General features: G+C 45.6%; 1 protein-coding gene across 3 annotated transcripts in view; it reads right to left on the reverse strand.

Annotated features, from left to right (window-relative positions):
* brip1 (BRCA1 interacting helicase 1) overlaps positions 1-20,584 on the reverse strand; it is a 533,845-nt gene that overhangs the window by 486,669 nt on the left and 26,592 nt on the right. For all 3 annotated transcript variants that reach the window (XM_070856933.1, XM_070856935.1, XM_070856934.1), the window contains exon 7: positions 9,574-9,861. In XM_070856933.1, coding sequence (XP_070713034.1) covers positions 9,574-9,861 — 288 coding nt within the window. The remainder of the gene's footprint in view (positions 1-9,573; positions 9,862-20,584) is intronic.

The following is a 20,584-nucleotide window of genomic DNA, read 5'->3' on the forward strand; positions in this document are numbered from 1 at the left end:
ACAGAGAGCGCGAGAGGGGGAACAGAGAGCGCGAGAGGGGGAACAGAGAGCGCGAGAGGGGGAACAGAGAGCGCGAGAGGGGGAACAGAGAGCGCGAGAGGGGGAACAGAGAGCGCGAGAGGGGGAACAGAGAGCGCGAGAGGGGGAACAGAGAGCGCGAGAGGGGGAACAGAGAGCGCGAGAGGGGGAACAGAGAGCGCGAGAGGGGGAACAGAGAGCGCGAGAGGGGGAACAGAGAGCGCGAGAGGGGGAACAGAGAGCGCGAGAGGGGGAACAGAGAGCGCGAGAGGGGGAACAGAGAGCGCGAGAGGGGGTACAGAGAGCGCGAGAGGGGGAACAGAGAGCGCGAGAGGGGGAACAGAGAGCGCGAGAGGGGGAACAGAGAGCGCGAGAGGGGGAACAGAGAGCGCGAGAGGGGGAACAGAGAGCGCGAGAGGGGGAACAGAGAGCGCGAGAGGGGGAACAGAGAGCGCGAGAGGGGGAACAGAGAGCGCGAGAGGGGGAACAGAGAGCGCGAGAGGGGGAACAGAGAGCGCGAGAGGGGGAACAGAGAGCGCGAGAGGGGGAACAGAGAGCGCGAGAGGGGGAACAGAGAGCGCGAGAGGGGGAACAGAGAGCGCGAGAGGGGGAACAGAGAGCGCGAGAGGGGGAACAGAGAGCGCGAGAGGGGGAACAGAGAGCGCGAGAGGGGGAACAGAGAGCGCGAGAGGGGGAACAGAGAGCGCGAGAGGGGGAACAGAGAGCGCGAGAGGGGGAACAGAGAGCGCGAGAGGGGGAACAGAGAGCGCGAGAGGGGGAACAGAGAGCGCGAGAGGGGGAACAGAGAGCGCGAGAGGGGGAACAGAGAGCGCGAGAGGGGGAACAGAGAGCGCGAGAGGGGGAACAGAGAGCGCGAGAGGGGGAACAGAGAGCGCGAGAGGGGGAACAGAGAGCGCGAGAGGGGGAACAGAGAGCGCGAGAGGGGGAACAGAGAGCGCGAGAGGGGGAACAGAGAGCGCGAGAGGGGGAACAGAGAGCGCGAGAGGGGGAACAGAGAGCGCGAGAGGGGGAACAGAGAGCGCGAGAGGGGGAACAGAGAGCGCGAGAGGGGGAACAGAGAGCGCGAGAGGGGGAACAGAGAGCGCGAGAGGGGGAACAGAGAGCGCGAGAGGGGGAACAGAGAGCGCGAGAGGGGGAACAGAGAGCGCGAGAGGGGGAACAGAGAGCGCGAGAGGGGGAACAGAGAGCGCGAGAGGGGGAACAGAGAGCGCGAGAGGGGGAACAGAGAGCGCGAGAGGGGGAACAGAGAGCGCGAGAGGGGGAACAGAGAGCGCGAGAGGGGGAACAGAGAGCGCGAGAGGGGGAACAGAGAGCGCGAGAGGGGGAACAGAGAGCGCGAGAGGGGGAACAGAGAGCGCGAGAGGGGGAACAGAGAGCGCGAGAGGGGGAACAGAGAGCGCGAGAGGGGGAACAGAGAGCGCGAGAGGGGGAACAGAGAGCGCGAGAGGGGGAACAGAGAGCGCGAGAGGGGGAACAGAGAGCGCGAGAGGGGGAACAGAGAGCGCGAGAGGGGGAACAGAGAGCGCGAGAGGGGGAACAGAGAGCGCGAGAGGGGGAACAGAGAGCGCGAGAGGGGGAACAGAGAGCGCGAGAGGGGGAACAGAGAGCGCGAGAGGGGGAACAGAGAGCGCGAGAGGGGGAACAGAGAGCGCGAGAGGGGGAACAGAGAGCGCGAGAGGGGGAACAGAGAGCGCGAGAGGGGGAACAGAGAGCGCGAGAGGGGGAACAGAGAGCGCGAGAGGGGGAACAGAGAGCGCGAGAGGGGGAACAGAGAGCGCGAGAGGGGGAACAGAGAGCGCGAGAGGGGGAACAGAGAGCGCGAGAGGGGGAACAGAGAGCGCGAGAGGGGGAACAGAGAGCGCGAGAGGGGGAACAGAGAGCGCGAGAGGGGGAACAGAGAGCGCGAGAGGGGGAACAGAGAGCGCGAGAGGGGGAACAGAGAGCGCGAGAGGGGGAACAGAGAGCGCGAGAGGGGGAACAGAGAGCGCGAGAGGGGGAACAGAGAGCGCGAGAGGGGGAACAGAGAGCGCGAGAGGGGGAACAGAGAGCGCGAGAGGGGGAACAGAGAGCGCGAGAGGGGGAACAGAGAGCGCGAGAGGGGGAACAGAGAGCGCGAGAGGGGGAACAGAGAGCGCGAGAGGGGGAACAGAGAGCGCGAGAGGGGGAACAGAGAGCGCGAGAGGGGGAACAGAGAGCGCGAGAGGGGGAACAGAGAGCGCGAGAGGGGGAACAGAGAGCGCGAGAGGGGGAACAGAGAGCGCGAGAGGGGGAACAGAGAGCGCGAGAGGGGGAACAGAGAGCGCGAGAGGGGGAACAGAGAGCGCGAGAGGGGGAACAGAGAGCGCGAGAGGGGGAACAGAGAGCGCGAGAGGGGGAACAGAGAGCGCGAGAGGGGGAACAGAGAGCGCGAGAGGGGGAACAGAGAGCGCGAGAGGGGGAACAGAGAGCGCGAGAGGGGGAACAGAGAGCGCGAGAGGGGGAACAGAGAGCGCGAGAGGGGGAACAGAGAGCGCGAGAGGGGGAACAGAGAGCGCGAGAGGGGGAACAGAGAGCGCGAGAGGGGGAACAGAGAGCGCGAGAGGGGGAACAGAGAGCGCGAGAGGGGGAACAGAGAGCGCGAGAGGGGGAACAGAGAGCGCGAGAGGGGGAACAGAGAGCGCGAGAGGGGGAACAGAGAGCGCGAGAGGGGGAACAGAGAGCGCGAGAGGGGGAACAGAGAGCGCGAGAGGGGGAACAGAGAGCGCGAGAGGGGGAACAGAGAGCGCGAGAGGGGGAACAGAGAGCGCGAGAGGGGGAACAGAGAGCGCGAGAGGGGGAACAGAGAGCGCGAGAGGGGGAACAGAGAGCGCGAGAGGGGGAACAGAGAGCGCGAGAGGGGGAACAGAGAGCGCGAGAGGGGGAACAGAGAGCGCGAGAGGGGGAACAGAGAGCGCGAGAGGGGGAACAGAGAGCGCGAGAGGGGGAACAGAGAGCGCGAGAGGGGGAACAGAGAGCGCGAGAGGGGGAACAGAGAGCGCGAGAGGGGGAACAGAGAGCGCGAGAGGGGGAACAGAGAGCGCGAGAGGGGGAACAGAGAGCGCGAGAGGGGGAACAGAGAGCGCGAGAGGGGGAACAGAGAGCGCGAGAGGGGGAACAGAGAGCGCGAGAGGGGGAACAGAGAGCGCGAGAGGGGGAACAGAGAGCGCGAGAGGGGGAACAGAGAGCGCGAGAGGGGGAACAGAGAGCGCGAGAGGGGGAACAGAGAGCGCGAGAGGGGGAACAGAGAGCGCGAGAGGGGGAACAGAGAGCGCGAGAGGGGGAACAGAGAGCGCGAGAGGGGGAACAGAGAGCGCGAGAGGGGGAACAGAGAGCGCGAGAGGGGGAACAGAGAGCGCGAGAGGGGGAACAGAGAGCGCGAGAGGGGGAACAGAGAGCGCGAGAGGGGGAACAGAGAGCGCGAGAGGGGGAACAGAGAGCGCGAGAGGGGGAACAGAGAGCGCGAGAGGGGGAACAGAGAGCGCGAGAGGGGGAACAGAGAGCGCGAGAGGGGGAACAGAGAGCGCGAGAGGGGGAACAGAGAGCGCGAGAGGGGGAACAGAGAGCGCGAGAGGGGGAACAGAGAGCGCGAGAGGGGGAGAGAGCGAGCGAGAGCGGGAAAGAGTGAGCAAGAGCAAGAAAGAGCGAGCGACAGAGAGTTGGAGAGGGAGAGAGAGAGAGCGAAAGAGAAAGGAAAGAAGGAAAGTGCTTTACAGCCAATGAAGTACTCATGAAAGCATGAGTAAATTTATAGGTATGTGGAACAGATTCATAATGATGGTTTTTAAAATGACGTGTGTAAAGTAAATGGTAATGGTGCATAGTATTTGATTCAGCATGCCCAGATCAATTCTCTGAAAGAAACAGTCCTGGGGCATTTTGACACTGTCGCTTGCTGAAGACTAATGGCAGAATGAGAAAGACCATCTATTACGACACTGTAACACAAGCATTCGGATATAGCTGTCACTAGAAGTGTGATCGCGCATTAAATGTGTCTTTAAACATCCTTTCACTCAAAATCTGCAAGTTATCTATTTATCATCTTACCTCTGTAAGGATAATAGTGTTTCTAAACAGACACACCAATGGTGACAGTGTAATTGCTGATTATTACAATTCCAATCTTCCCCTAGGCTGTAGAATGTGTAACATAAATGCTCAGCTATACCTGATAAGCATAAGACTGTTTTTGTCATTCTGACATGAACTATAACACAACTCAATGACTGAGTGGCTGTATTCTTCATGTTAATTGCCACCTGGGGCTGTGGTAACAGGATTGCTTAAAGGGTAAATGGTAGCGCAGGGTTTGTATTACAACTGTTGACTGTATCTCACTACAATTCAGTTGTGCACAGTGGTCTGCTAGACTCTTCTACCACACCCAATCCCCAAGGAGTTTTGTCCAATAAGTCCTTGCCTTTTATTATGTGTAAACTCTACGTTAAAAGTGTCTATCTCCATCGAAGCCAGTTTCCATTCTTTAATAAAATTCCAGGAGTCAGTGCATAGGAATTTAAAATACCTTACAATAACTTGCTGCAATTAGTTGTACTGTTTATAACAGAACAAGGTACATTCAGTTCTTGTTAATGCTATGATCTATTAGCAATTAAATTAGACAAGCATGTCAGTAATAAAAAAAACTTTACAGGAAATCAACCTAAAACATAGCTGTAGTATGTAACATCTTTCTTTAAGTCAACCTTTTTAAAAAATATATATACTTTTGCTTTCTCAAACAGAATATGTAGTCAAAGCATGTGAAACTCATCCTGCTGGAAACGTAATGAATTATAAATCTAAGCAAAATAAATTTACATAGACGGTTCTCTGTCCCAACAAGAATTTTGGGTAACAAAAGACAGCCCAGAAATAGATCTTTTTTTGGGCATCAACTTTGCAGCTTTGGCAAGGCTGAAAAACAAAGCAGTTCACAAAAAGTCCCATCAACTTTCAAACTATTTCTTCAGCTTTACCACAGAGCTGTACTAGCAATTATCATACATAGGGAACTTGACAGGTAACCACAAAGATTCTCTGCCTATACTACATCAGCATGAACTACAAAAGTTCATTCTTACTGTCACTTTTTCACCCTCATTTATATTTTTAACCCCATTGAAGTTACAGCAGTGCCTGAGCTAAATGTGATGTCTCAAGACTTCCAAATTCAGTTCATTATCAGAAAGTATTAGAAATATATACAGCACCTTTCGCAACCTCAGGACATCGCCAAAGTGCTTCACAGGCAATAAAGTACTTTTGAAGTGTAGTTACTGTTAGAATTTAGAAAATGGGGCAGCCAATTTGTGCACAAGGTTCCACAGCGATGCAATAAATAATCTGTTTTTAGAGATGTTGGTTGAGGGATAAATATTGGCCAGGACTCCCATGTGCTTCTTCAAAATAGTTCCTTGGGATCTTTTACGTCCACCTGAGATGACAGACAGGGCTTCGGTTTAACGTCTTATCCAAAAGACGGCATCCTCCCACAATGCAGCACTCCCCCTAGATTTTGTGCACAGGTCTCTGAACCTTCTGACTCTGACAAGAGTGCTACCACTGAGCCACAATTGCATCTGTGGCATGGCCAACACATGTCACTTGATCTTTCATTTTCGGGATCTCTTTTAAAAAAAAATAAACTTATTGAACTTTTGTATAGAATATAAATGGACAAAATCCTTCCAAAAGATCTCACACAATTAGCAGGGTCATGGACTCTGCCAAACTGAGACATAGAATATAAGAGCAGGGAGGTTATGCTTGAACTGTATAAAACACTAGCTTGGCCACTACTACAGTACGAAGTACAGTTCTGGTCACCACATTACAAGAAGGATGTGATGGCAATAGAGAGGGTACAGAGGAGATGTATGAAAATGTGGCCAGGACTAGAGAATTTTAGCTATGAGGAAAGATTGGATAGGCTGGGGTTGTTTTCTTTGAAACAGAGGAGGCTGAGCAGAGACTTAATCAAGGTGTATAAAATTATGAGGGGCCTAGATAGAGAGGATAGGAAGAACCTATTTTCCTTAGCAGAGAGGTCAATAACCAGGGGGCATGGATTTAAAGTAATTGGTAGAAGGATTAGAGGAGAGTGGAGGATAATTTTTTTCACCCAGATGGTGGTGGGGGGTCTGGAACTCACTGCCTGAAAGGGTGGTAGAGGTAGAAACTCTCATCCCATTTAAAAAGTAATTGGATATGCATCTAAGTCTCATAACCTACAAGGATACGGACCACAAGCTAGGAAGTGGGATTAGACTGAACAGTGCTTTTACAACCGCAACAGACTTGATGGGCCGAATGTCCTCCTTCGGTGCCATAAATTTCTGATTCTAATCCATGAATTATTGCAGATAAAACATCCATAATCGACAACTTCCCCATGACTCCTACCCAAGGTGATCACATGAAAGCTTCAGTATCTCTAGTCAGACTTGTTCACTTGCATTCCACAGATGACATTCCCATGATCCAAGCAGGACTGAAACAATAGTCTTCGAACAGTCTATGCTAAAAACAGTGGTTTGCAGATAGGTACCAATGATATTATGTATAAAAGGCCTGTTCTTTTAAAGGAGAACTACCATTAGCTAATCAACAAAGTCAAGAGTCGAGGTGCCTATTACCTGTATTTACTGGGTTGGAGTGGAAGAGTAGGATAATTCAGCTGAATGAATGGTTGAAAGATCTATGCTGGGAGAGCTCAACTTTGTGGAGAAATGGAGAACATCTTCTGGTAAAGGCAAGTTTTTCACTTGAACTGGTTGGGAGCTCAGAGGTTGGCCCAGAATTCTGAAGTAACAGGAGCAATTTTCAGTTTTATCGCAGGGCAAAAACCAGGCGATAGCAGCCCATTTTATAATTCGCCCGATTCTCTTTTCCAGGCCGAGCCGCTATTACCTGTTTCTCGCACAGCAATAAAAATGAAAATTATCCTCTGCTATTTAGAGAGCTTACAACTAATTGGAACTGGGGCTGTACTAGTTGACTGAATGTAGATCGCTGAGGACAAGCAGCTAGAATACAGCTGTTATTAATACTACAGTTTCAGCTAGATTTGAACATGAGCATTGGAATAAAGAGGAGGATTCAAAAGCAGTAAGCTGAAAATGTTTTTATATTAACACTAAAAGTATTAAAAATGTTGGGACTGCAATCATATACAGTTATAAAGAGCTTCGGTATCACTGAAACATGGCTCTATTTGAAATCAGAGCCAGTGGAGTGACATTGAACATGTTCACACCACAAGAAAAAATACCTGTACAATCCATCCCCAGAATGAAGAGGGCACCACTAAATCTAAAAAAGCAACCTGTCAACGATAATTGAGTATGAAAGTGAAAAATTGACATTTTATTCTTATCCTCAATGTCCTGTGGTGCCCACATTGAGGTTTCAGAGGAGCAGTTCAGCAAGAATAGCTGACTCCTCAATCAGGAGAGAGCTATGCTGGAAACAATCAAGCTCCAGGCTTTTACCACTTCTCAGTAAAAGACAGGCATTGCAAGCAGAGATATGCCTTGCAGGCGGGTTCAGAAGAACAACACATCATAGTTCAAACACTGCCAGCACACCTCACTTCAGAGGATCCTCAACGTAAAAGGTATCTCTGCAGAGGGTGAAGGCAAAAAATGGCCACCTGGGTGCGCATGCACACCAGCAGCTGACCACCCTCTCCAAGCAGGATACTCAGAACTCAGACATTAATGGGCCGGATTTTCGGCAGGTTTGCGACCGGGTTTTCGCCGCGATTTGACCCTCCGCAGCGAAAACCCAGTCGCAAAGCCCAGGCGGGATCCTCGGGTACCTGTTTGTAGCGGTGCTTTCAAATACTGCCGGTGAGAGGTGCGCCAATGTGTAACGACGCGGATTGCGTTACCATCATACTTTCGGCTCTCTCCCGACCCGTGCGCCGCGCCCAAAATAGCAACAGGTCAAACCTGTCGGTGCAGCCCTGCCAGCAGCGGTAAATATGAAAACCTGCAAAAAAGTTACATTTTTTTTTAATTCCTTTTCAGCAATTTGCTAGTTAAGGGTTTTGTGAATGCTTTTGGAATGTTTCTTGCAATTTTTCCCCTCCCTCCCAAGGCCTCTGTCACAGCGCAAACGACCATGGACTAAAGTTACTGAAACGCGCGTTTTGTGCCACAAATAATCATGCAACCTCCTTTACTAACGTGAAGGCCAATAGTTCAGCATAAAAATGGTAGCGCTACGTTAATTTTCACATATTGCTACCGTTTTTGTCGAAAAACCCCAAAAGCCAAAAATCCGGCCCCTAGTGCTTCCCTTTGTCTCTGAAGAATCCAATGTTTTCCTGCTCCTGGTGACAAATTCAGGGGGAAGAGGTCAAAGTGACAAGCCAGTATCAAAGCGTGGCAGTGTCCAAGTGGTTTATAACTAACACTCTGCCCCTGAAGGGAAACACTCAGAGCAATCCTGTCAACATTCAAGACGAACGGTGGCTTTTGTCTCCAGTTCTGTCCATTTGTGAGCCAGACATTCTCTGCAGGGTTTAAGTGAACAGATACAACTGATATGTGGTGCTCCAGCTAAAAGCAGAGATCCTCCAACAGGAAGTCTATCTGCCCTAGTCTATGAATAATTCAAAGCACCTATCCCAGTAGATTCTTAAAGGTTGCTGCAGAGCACAATTGCCGACACTCACACATCCTCTGCAAATCAAAGGGATCCTTCACCACAAGAAGCAAGTCATTAGCATAAACTGAAAGAACTGCCTCCATGTCCAGCTCGCACATCGGATAGGTGCTCTGAATTGTTAGTGGACAAGTAAAACAGCAGGTTTATACTTCAAAATCTGGTTTAACTAAATATTGCCATTTCCTACTATTCCGCCTCAAGTGTTTAAGCACATAAGAATTATTTGTAGCACCAAGCACAAACAGAAAATTAGAATAATAATCAGGACATATACTTTTCTATCTAATTATAATTAAACAGTTTTAAAGTGGTCACAAGCAAAATTAATTTTTCTCCTCCACTTTATTTTGAAATTCAGTGATCATCAAATGGATTGTTTCAAAGTTTCTGTTGTTGGATCCAGTTTTTCAAAATTAAATTATTTCTGGCTGTCCATCGCAACCACAATGATCAAATATTCTATGTCTGTGCTTGCACTTGTGGCTATGGAGGCAGATTCCTAAATGACATCTAAAATAAATGCATACAACATGACTACTCCATCAACCCTGGCATGGCAGACAGAAGTATAAATATTTGAGACTGAGCAGTGGTAGCTTGCATTAATCAAGGGTCAAAATGAAGCAGCCGAGTTTCCAATATGACTGAATTACTTAACAGACATACAACTAAAAGGTTGCATTTTTGATGAGCACTGACATTGACCAAACCATCTGCAGTTTCCAGCTCCGGTTAGTATTTTAGAAGATTGTGGAAGAAAGGAGACTGTCCAAGATACCCCAAGAGAATCATACCTATACCTGGCTGGTTAATAAACAGAACTGAGTAAATGTTACTTACATCTTTTCCTTCTAGTAGTTCTTTGCATCTCTCATTCCTGTTGTAGTTACTCGAGACCTCAGGGTGGACACAGGTGTGCTCTCTGCTGGACAGGATGGTCATCCGAACATACGAGTAAGATGTTCGCCGCAGCTCATGAGTGATTTGTGTTATTTGCTTGTGCGTGCGAGTGCCAAAAAATATTTGGGGGATTTGTGGTTTCCCGTTATTCTTCCCTTTTGCACCACCTTCATCTTTTTCACTTGTCTTTGAATTAGTGCAAGTACACAGGGTACAGGGGCTAGGCAACTGCAAGGGAAAGTAAACAACCAATTTAATACCACTGCATTTATTTGAAATAATTTGTAGCACTAAACTGTGACTACTGCATTACAGTTTACATTTTAATTATTATATTTTAAATATAATTGACATTTTGTTAATGTTTTGTACTACATTCACCAGCCACATGTGAAACTGTGTTAATCATATAAATAGAAAGAAAAACATTGCAAACCAAGATGTCGCCTGTAATTAATTCACTGTATTTATGAGAAATTAGAAGCAAGTGATCATTGGCTGGCCCCTACTCCTATAGTTTATACAGATCAAGATTTACCAAAGAGTTACTACACTACTCTTGATGGGGGTCTGTTAGTCTGTATTATAAAAATCTACACAACTGTCTTGAATCCCATTAAGTAGCTCCAATTCTCAGAAGGATTACCAAAGCAAACAAATAGTACATAATAATGTTTTGGACAGAAGCCCACTGGTCCATCTAGCCTACCCTTCGCATTCTATTAGTTTCCATATTGTGATTCTGGAACTAAAAATTCAGTATCTTTCTTTTTTGAATAAATCAAAATTCATCCAGACCTTTTTTTTTTTTAAAAGCCTATTCCACCACCCCAGATGGTAATCTGTTCCACAATTCAAAGTTACCTAAATTTCCCATCATCTTCTGACATCTGTCATTTTAATTGGCATTTACAGAATATTTTATAGTGCTGGAAGAATCTAGCACTCCATCAGCCTGAACCATACAGATTTATGACTCTTTCACGTATCAGTGTGCAGCCTCAGATAGACTCCCGTTCTCTCTCCATCAGCAGCGTTCCATTGTCTAAACGCGTCAAGGAAGTAAAAGTAGGGAGCTGATCCCTGCATTTGCATTCTCCGAATTAAATACTAGAGTCTGGCAGTACTACAACTCCCAACTTACTCTCCCAAATCTTGATCCTGAAACAAGCAAAATGTAAAATAACCTTTATTCTTTTAACAAATTGGACAAAACCAACTTAGTCAACCAGCAACAAAAACTGTGAAATATTAACTACATTTTTAAGAGCCCTTAAAAAAATAGCAGTCAGGAAAATGTTCAAGCTATTGTGTTAAGAGATTTGCCCCGCTGCTGCCCACCTCCAACCACACCATACTCAAATAGAAATAAATCCTTTTAACTTAAACCGGTAATATCATCCTCCAGCAACAAATGCTAAGTCACTGTTTGGGTTATACCACAATACTAAGGATCAACTTGTTTTTTAGCCTCTGATCTGTGGAAAACCAAGTTCAAATTACCCACCATTCCACTCAACCTTGTCTGCCATTAAATATTACAATACATGAAAGAATAGGGGTAAATGTGACCCATCCTGTGCTGTCAGTTACTGGAATAAAAGGTTCAGTGATGTGCCAAATAAACAGCCGTTCAAAGCAGCTAATGTTACATCAGTGCAGGAACTCTAACATTCTCCTCTCAGGTTGCCAATAACAGCAGATTTTGTTACACTACACTGGTACACTAAATAACCTGATCGAAATATCCTGCCTCATATTGAATAATTACTTATTCATTGAAAGGATAAAAAGAAGAATTATGAATGGGGCTCTTGTCAGCAGCTAGGCAGGAAACAGCTGACACATGGGTGTCAGTTATATGTGCAGTGATGTCGGACATGGTTTGTGCCCATATAGTAATTCTTGTAGCTTGTAATGAAAACTGCAGCAAGCCTTTGAGTCCCCATTTGTTCAGAGTCTATAGCACAGGTATGATTCTGGTAACACGGCACTCAAAAAGCTGTAAGAAAACAACACAATGGATTGACTTCAATTGGCTATATAAGACTTGATAATGGAAATAAAATGTTTCTCAATTTAAATTGTGACTAAAAACTATTTGCTAAGAGTTTCCAATCGACTAGGAAAGGGCAAAGAACAAAGTTAACAAAGAAACAAATATCTTATTGGTTTTTATGTTTAATAAACGCTCTCTCCCCTATCCATAATTTTGTCCACTACTTGGGCTCTCTCCATCACACAACCATCTTCTGCTGAGAACACAGCAGAGCCAACCCAACTACTGATTTAATCACATGCTTCGAAAAATATTTTGTTTCCAATCCCAGATCATCTTGAGTGTCACTGACGTCAAAGGTGTGGAAAACCCTTCAACACCCGCAATACTGCATGCTTAATCCATGGAAGGGATTACTGCACTGGCAAGTCAGTCTATTCATTATTAAACAGGCTGCAAACATTCCTTTGTTCTGCTACACAACAGAGAATTAATATTTAGCATACATGCTATTGCAGCACTGCCCATTACATTTATTTCATACTCTTTTGGTTGATAATTACAAATCAAGTTTTTTTTTTACACTTCATGCTTTGGTAATAAAATAAGGAATAAAAGACTATTTCCCCCACAGTGTACGACCTTGCAAAAGCCACCCAAGCATGATGAGATAGTTCACTCAGTAACGTTTGGTATTGTCAGAATTACGGCTAATTTGCTTCACAGCGCCTGTATTCAACACTATGAATTTGGCTGGTAAATAAGCTCAGAGTCACGCTTGTGGACTGAACAGAGATGTTCAGCAAAGCGTTTGGTCTCCCCAATATAGAGACGACCATTTTGTGAGCAACGAATACAGTATACTAAATTGAAAGAGTACAAGTAAACCACTGTTTCACCTGGAAGATATGTTTGGGGCCCTGGATGGTGGGAAAGGAGATTGTGAAAGGGCAGGTGTTGCATCTCCTGCGCTTGGCATGGGAAGGTGCCATGGGAAGGGGAGGGGTTGTTGGGGTGATTAAAAAGTGGGCCAGGGTGTCCAGGAGGGAACAGTCCCTTCGGAATGCTGAAAGGGGAGAGCTGGGGAAGATGAGTTTAGTTGTGGCATTGTGCTGGAGGTGGCAGAAATACCTCAGTATGATCAATTGAATGTGGAAGCTGGTGGGTTGGAAGGCGAGGACAAGGGGAACCTTATCGTGGTTCTGTGAGGGAAGGGAAAGGATGAGAGCAGAAGTACGGGAAATGGGATGGGCACAGTCGAGGGCTGTGGAGGTGACTCCTTAATTGAGGAAAAAGGAAGATATATCGGAAGCACTGGTGTGGAAGGTGACATCGTCAGAACAGATGTAATGGAGACAGAGAAACTGGGAGAATGGAATAGTCCTTACAGGAAGTGGGGTGGGAGTAAGTGTAATCAAGGTAGCTGTAGGAGTCAGTGGGCTTGCAGTAGGATATAGATTGATAGCCTATCCCCAGAAATGGAGATAGCGAAGGGAAGGGGTCAGAGATGGACCATGTGAATGCAAGGGAGGGGTGGATATTTGAAACAAAGTTGCTGATATTTTCCAGTTTGAGATGAGAGCAGGCGGCATTGATCGAGTCAATGTATTGGAAAAAGAGGTTAGGGAGGGGATCCAAGTAGGATTGGAACAAAGAATGGTCCACAAATCCCATTAAAAGGCAGGCATAGCCAGGATCCATAAAGGTTCCCACAGCAACACCTTTTATTTGGAGGAAGTGAGAAGAGTCAAAGGCGAAGTTGTTCAATGTAAGAATAAGTTCAGCCAGGCAGCGGAGGATGGTGGTGGATGGGGATTGGTTGGGCCTCCGTTCAAGGAAGAAATGAAGGACCAGCAGGGGTTCCTGGTGGGCGATGGAGGTGTAGAGGGTCTGGACATCCATGGCGAAAAGGAGGTTAGGGCCAGGAAACTCAAAACTGTTAAAGTAGCAGAGCGTGTCGCAAGAGTCACGGATATAGGTCAAAGAGACTGGACAAGGGAGAGAAAAAAGTGTCAAGCTAGGAAGAAATAAGTTCTGTAGGGCAAACAAACAAGCTGTTGGTGGATCTTGAGAAGGAGGTAGAAGGAGGATGTAACTAGTAGAGTGGACAAGGGAGAACCAGTGGATGTGGTGTATTTGGACTTTCAAAAGGCTTTTGACAAGGTCCCACACAAGAGATTTGTGTGCAAAATCAAAGCACATGGTTATTGGGGGTAATATACTGACGTGGATAGAGAACTGGTTGGCAGACAGGAAACAAAGAGTCGGGATAAACAGGTCCTTTTCAGAATGACAGGCAGTGACTAGTGGAGTGCCGCAGGGCTCAGTGCTGGGACCCCAGCTCTTCACAATATACATCAATGATTTGGATGAAGGAATTGAGTGTAATATCTCCAAGTTTGCAGATGACACTAAACTGGGTGGCGGTGTGAGCTGTGAGGGAAATGCTAAGAGGCTGCAGGGTGACTTGGACAGGTTAGGTGAGTGGGCAAATGCATGGCAGATGCAGTACAATGTGGATAAATGTGAGGTTATCCACTTTGGGGTCAAAAACGCGAAGACAGAATATTATCTGAATGGTGGCAGATTAGGAAAAGGGGAGGTGCAACGAGACCTGGGTGTCATGGTTCATCAGTCATTGAAAGGTGGCATACAGGTACAGCAGGCGGTAAAGAAGGCAAATAGTATGTTGGCTTTCATAGCTAGGGGATTTGAGTATAGGAGCAGGGAGGGCTTATTGCAGTTGTACAGGGCCTTGGTGAGGCCTCACCTGGAATATTGTGTTCAGTTTTGGTCTCCTAATCTGAGGAAGGACGTTCTTGCTATTGAGGGAGTGCAGCGAAGGTTCACCAGACTGATTCCCGGGATGGCTGGACTGACATATGAGGAGAGGCTGGATCAACTGGGCTTTTATACATTGGAGTTTTAAAGGATGAGAGGGGATCTCATAGAAACAATCAAGATTCTGACGGGAAGGGACAGGTTAGATGCGGGTAGATTGTTCCCGATGTTGGGGAAGTCCAGAACCAGGGGACAGAGTCTTAGGATAAGGGGTAGGCCATTTAGGACTGAGATGAGGAGAAACTTCTTCACTCAAAGAGTTGTTAACCTGTGGAATTCCCTGCCGCAGAGAGTTGTTGATGCCAGTTGATTGGATATATTCAAGAGGGAGTTAGATATGGCCCTTACAGCTAAGGGGATCAAGGGGTATGGAGAGAAAGCAGGAAAGGGGTACTGAGGGAATGATCAGCCATGATCTTATTGAATGGTGGTGCAGGCTCGAAGGGCCGAATGGCCTACTCCTGCATCTATGTTTCTATGTAAGTGGGCTGTGCAGGGTTGGGGATCCATGAGGTTTGGAGGCTGTGGGGGTAGGGAGAGGAGGCAAGGGGAACATTGCCAGAGGAGATGAGCTCATTGACGGTTTGGGATACAATGGCTTGATGGTCGGTGGTGGGGTCTTGGTCCGGGGGGGGAGATTGGAGGAGGTATTGGAGAGTTAGCATTCAGTCTCCGGAAGGTAGCAGTCTGTTCATCAAACAACAAACCTTTGTCAGAAGGTTTAATGGCAATAAAAAAGCAAAGCAGCTGGAAATCTGAAATAAAAACAGAAAATGCTGGAAATGTTCCGTAGGTCAGGTATCTGTGGAGAGTTTAATGATAAGGTCAGGGTTGGACCTGAGAGAAGAGTGCTGCGCGTTCAGGGGAGGTAGGTTAGAGTGAATGAGAACAGAGAAATCGAGACGGACGATGTCACAATCAATATGTGTTTAGGACCAATACCGAAGTTTATGACTTTGCCCTCGTTGTCAAGATGAAGGACCAAACAAGACCATGCATTTCCCAACAGGAAAGTTAGGAAAATTAGCAAGTGATACAACCCAGCCACTATTAAACATCTCATGGCTCAAAAACAGACACCCGAGAGTCTCCTGCTCATTCTTTCAGCCAAGTAATGGTTCATTGCCTGAACAAATATAGAGAATTCATTAAATTTAAAATGGAGAAGGAATTAAAAAAAAAACTCAGGCTAGTTGTGTTTGAGGGATTATCAGCGTGCCAAACAGTGGTGACTTAAAACAGTTAAAACATAAATGTGTGGAAATTAAAACGTGTGGAAAAACACAAGTGCATGTGCTCTGTTCAGCTTCTGTTCAATCTTTGTAAAAATTGCAGTTATCATCTATCTCCAGGCAAAAATGTGTGTGTAATAGCAAACTGAGTTCATATAAGGAATTTAAATCGGAAATTATTTTACAATCCCTATTGTTTTTCTTTGCCGCTTATGGATTAGTAGCGATTTATGATCTTCTGAGCTTTTAATACCTTACACCATACTGTTTCACCCAAAGATAGCAGTTGCATTTTCTGCATTGGAGTAATCATGATGGAAAACCACCACCTAAATCTCTAAGGTCAACTGATCACTATGTCAAATCACAGGTGGTGCCATGGTTTTCACGATATTTAATCTAGATGATGCAACTTGGTGAACAGTATTCTTCTTGACCACCTAGAGCATTCTTTGATTACCAGTTCCCCATTACTTATAAAATCGTTCGCAAACAAGGGTTCCTTATTTTTGGTCACAATCTGGTAAAAGTAATTATTTTACTTGACAACATTGAATCATCTGCATTGCTGAGTTGCTGGGTATTGCCACATTGCTATCAGTTTTAGTTAACTGAATTGATGTTGGAATTGTTATCCAAACTCAGACAGGAGTAAATATAAATGCATATTAGCTGCAAAAGCCATTTTTAAGGAACTGCTACATGAAGATGTAGTATAAATAGTGCTTGCAGTGCACATTCTATGACAAACAAACATTAGAAAGGTGGACAATTGTTTGATATATTATAAATCGGTGGAATTACGGTCTTTAATTCTAGAGACTTGATCATGGACACACCTCCTCCTCTTTTTGATTAAGATTAGTGAAGACAGGAAATTAATTCTCATAATTCTTTGTCACAGAAATTCATTTAAGTTCTTCAGTGATTGCTGTACAATTGCTGCACACATTCTTTGACCTAGATCAGACATTACAAAGGGTGCTTTAATTTACATCATACAGTTTCTTGAAAAAATAGTGTAACTATGCTTTAGATACACAATAAAGCCTTAATTAATTTCTATTTTCATAAAGTTTTAAAAATGATATTGCCTCTTCATTCCCACATCAAGCTCTGGCCCAAGAGACCCGTCAGGCAAACAGAGCATTACCAATGCTACTCTGCAACCGGCCACTTCCTTTTCTGTGGGGAAGCATTTTGCCCTCAACTTAACGGGCCAGAAATTGCGGTCGGAGACTTCCCGCGGGCGGCCACCTCCAACCAAATTTCTTTTTAACAAAAGAACCTGGTGGTCCCGAAGGAATGAACACTTCGACTCTGAGGCCTAGATGCACAGCCCAGCGCAGAGGCCCACGCATCCCAGGACCATACTGGCATCTTGTGGACCTGCACCACCAATGAAAATGGAGTATTCACATTGATAGTAATGGTGAGTTCCATTTGTATGGAGCTCCCAGTACTATCAATGAGAACACCCCCAAAAACACAGAACTCAACACATAAATAAAAACAAAAAAGCTCACATATTTTAAATGATTTGAAATTTAATTAAATGTTTTAGAAAAAAAAATATTTTTTTGAATTTTTAAAAAATATGTTTTAATAGGATTAAAAATAAACTGACCTCAATGGGCAGGGTTTTTAATATAAACATTAGTGATAACATTTAATTTTTCTATCTTTTAAAACACTTACACTGGTAAAAGCAGGCCTTCCACCTGCTTTTACCTGCTGTAAGAGTTTTAAGGACATTCGCTGGGCAGGAGTTGGGCAAATCGCCCAAATCTCCGCCCGTGAAGGCCCTTCTCCCAGGGAGGCGCATGATCTGTCAAAATAAATTGACAGATTGCAAGTGCCAGTTTTAGGCGCATGCGCTTCACGCACCGAAACCCAGAACTTGCGGGGCCTCTTCGGGCGGAGAGGCCGCAATTTATGGCCCAACATCTCCCTAATACCAAGAGTGAAACTGGGAACTCAATGTGCTGTGAATCACAGACACAAACTCATATCTTACTACTGCAGCTCACAGCATGTTGGAACTTCACTGCTGTGCCCTATTAAAACAGTTTGTGGCAGGGGATTAATATATAATATTTATATATATATTTACAAAACGACTGCCGGGACAATTTCCTAGCACTTCAACATGAAGCAAATCATCAATCTCACAGGTGCAAGAGTTATTACTAGTCAATTCATTAATACTCAATTCCAGAGTTAAGATATTTTTTTAAATGGCTCTTGCTCTTTATCAGTATTGCGATTTCCAACTGTTGGTATTGTTGTAACTGTGCCAGATCTACAAAGCTGAGGATTTATCTACAAAGATCCATTCTGACCTACTTCTACTTTAGTTAATCACATTATTCATTATCTTAGTTCCAAATAATTCTTGGCTCCAATTTCAGCCCTTCCTTCAACCACAATCTTGCTGTTTGTGCCAGCTCCCATATCAACTCAAGCACTGAAGTTTTGCTGACCAATGACACTGAAGCTTAAAATACCTGCATTGTTACGCCACTAGTTATACTTCCATTAAATACTATAAAAGTGGCAACTCCAAAGTATAATAGTTGAGACTTTTCTTTCAAACCCATTTAATTCCTAGTTCTAATCTTCACATTGTTTTACACTCAAAGCAGCCAGCCATTCACGAGATGAACATCATCTGTCTGGGTCGCCCCAGATGCCGAGTAAGTAGAAGGTGGCTAAATAGGCAGTAAATGTATATAGCTCGTCTTTATCTCACAACAAGGCTGCCTCCTGTTGGTGTAACATAGAGAAATACTGGTTTCAAAGACATGGAATATGCTGCCATCTATTGTCACATCTTTGTAGCTTATGAAATACACATGCGATGGTAGTCTGCTTACTACTGTACCCATTGGAAAGCATCTTAACCTTCTGGACCTAGTAACTTGAACCATTAAAAAGTTCAACCCATAATAGTTTTCTAATCAACAAATACTATTGCGAGTGTAGTTTAACCGGTAACAGTTACATTCTCTGAACTGACTCTTTCTTTCACTGTTGAAAATGAAAGAGGAGGAAAAAAGGTGCCACATAAAGCAAACTTTTTCCACTTCATACAGTTACAAAGCCATCTGAATAATACAATTCTGAATTCCTACTGTGTGAAATCTCACACTCTCACACCTGAACAAGATACCAGAAGTGAAGTGAGCTTGCAATACTATCACTCAGCATCTATTCTTTCGGTTCCTTTTCTTACAAGAGTGGTGCTCTCCTTCGATGATCTCATGATACGCGACACAAAGCAGCTGTTTATGCACTCTCTGTAACCAGCAGGTGAACTCAATTCAATATTTATCACAGGCACTCACTGATCGCAGCTAACTTAGCGAACATTTTAATTAAGCTGGAGCTTATTTCAAAGGGCCCATTCAAAATGTCAATCAACGGGAAAGGGATCAAATGCGGTGTCAGGTGAGAGAGTGTAATACAAATCCGCAACTTTCTTCATCCTATTACTGTAAATTACCCTCAGACACTGCTGTGACTTCCATTGTAACAGACTGCCAGTCTCCAGAAATTTGTAATTGAAGTCGTTCTTAATCTATTATGAACGTTGTAAGGAAACCTCTATGCAATTCAGCATTGTGTGAAAGATTGCCACACTAGCACCAAGATTCTTTTCAATGCGCCATTGGAAGTACCAAATGCTTTTACAGTCCTCAGAACTCCCAGTTCTGCTCTCAACCTGCAATGTGTCTGTGTGTATAAACATATATAAGCACATGCAAAATTATGAACATATAGCAAAATACAGCACATCATAGCAAGATGTTTCTTCCCAGAAATAAAAATCTTCCTGATCAAGCAATCAAAATTCAAAATCATTTGTATCTATGCCATAGTCTCCAAACCTCTTACAACCATACCATTATCTAACTCTTATTTGAAGTAGTTAATCAACTCAGCCTCAACTGCTTTTTGCTACAAATATCCATTTCACTGAACGGAAAAAATAATTTCTTCCAATCCTTAGAATTGTTGGCAGTGTTGTTCAACAACAATTTACATTTAGCTTAAAAATAAGAACTGTATTTTCTTGGGAGGCAGAGCAGTGATATGATCCACTACGGGGCTATAACCACATTGCTACAATGAAACATCTTAGCATATCAGCAATTTCACACTCTAATGGCCATTTTCACTGCTTTTTTAGTTTACTGTTAACTTTGTAAATCACTCTTGACCAACAGTGTATACATTGTTGGATTTTCTAAACAAGTTTTCTGGCTCCCTCCCACATTATGACATAACATTTAACTATGTTCCCTAGCCACTGACTCCATCCCTCTCCCCAACTTCTGTCTGAGGCTGAACCAGACTGTTCGCAACCTTGGTGTCATATTTGACCCTGAAATGAGCAATCCACAACATAACTAGGACCGCCTATTTCCACCCACGTAACATCACCCATCTTAGATTTAACTATTCCAATGTAGTCCTGGCTGGCCTCCTACATTCTACCCTATGTAAACTAGAGGTAATCCAAAACTCGGCTGCCCGTGTCCGAGCATGCATCATGTCCCGCTCACCCATCACCCCTGTGCTTGCTGACCTACATTGGCTTCCGGTTAAGCACAGTCTCGATTTCAAAATTCTCATCCTTATTTTCAAATCCCTCCATGGCCTTGCCCCTCCCCATCTCTGTAATCTCCCCCCAACCACCGCCCCCCCCCCCCCCCCCCGCCACACAAGATGTCTGCGCTCTTCTAATTCTGCCCTCTTGAGCATCCGATTATAACTGTTCAACCATGGTGGCCGTGCCTTCTGTTGCCTAGGCCCCATGCCCTGGAACTCCCTGCCTAAACCTCTCCACTTCTCCACCTCTCTTTCCTCCTTCAAG

The sequence above is a fragment of the Pristiophorus japonicus genome, chromosome 16 (genome assembly GCF_044704955.1).
Source record: "Pristiophorus japonicus isolate sPriJap1 chromosome 16, sPriJap1.hap1, whole genome shotgun sequence".
NCBI lineage: Eukaryota > Metazoa > Chordata > Chondrichthyes > Pristiophoridae > Pristiophorus > Pristiophorus japonicus.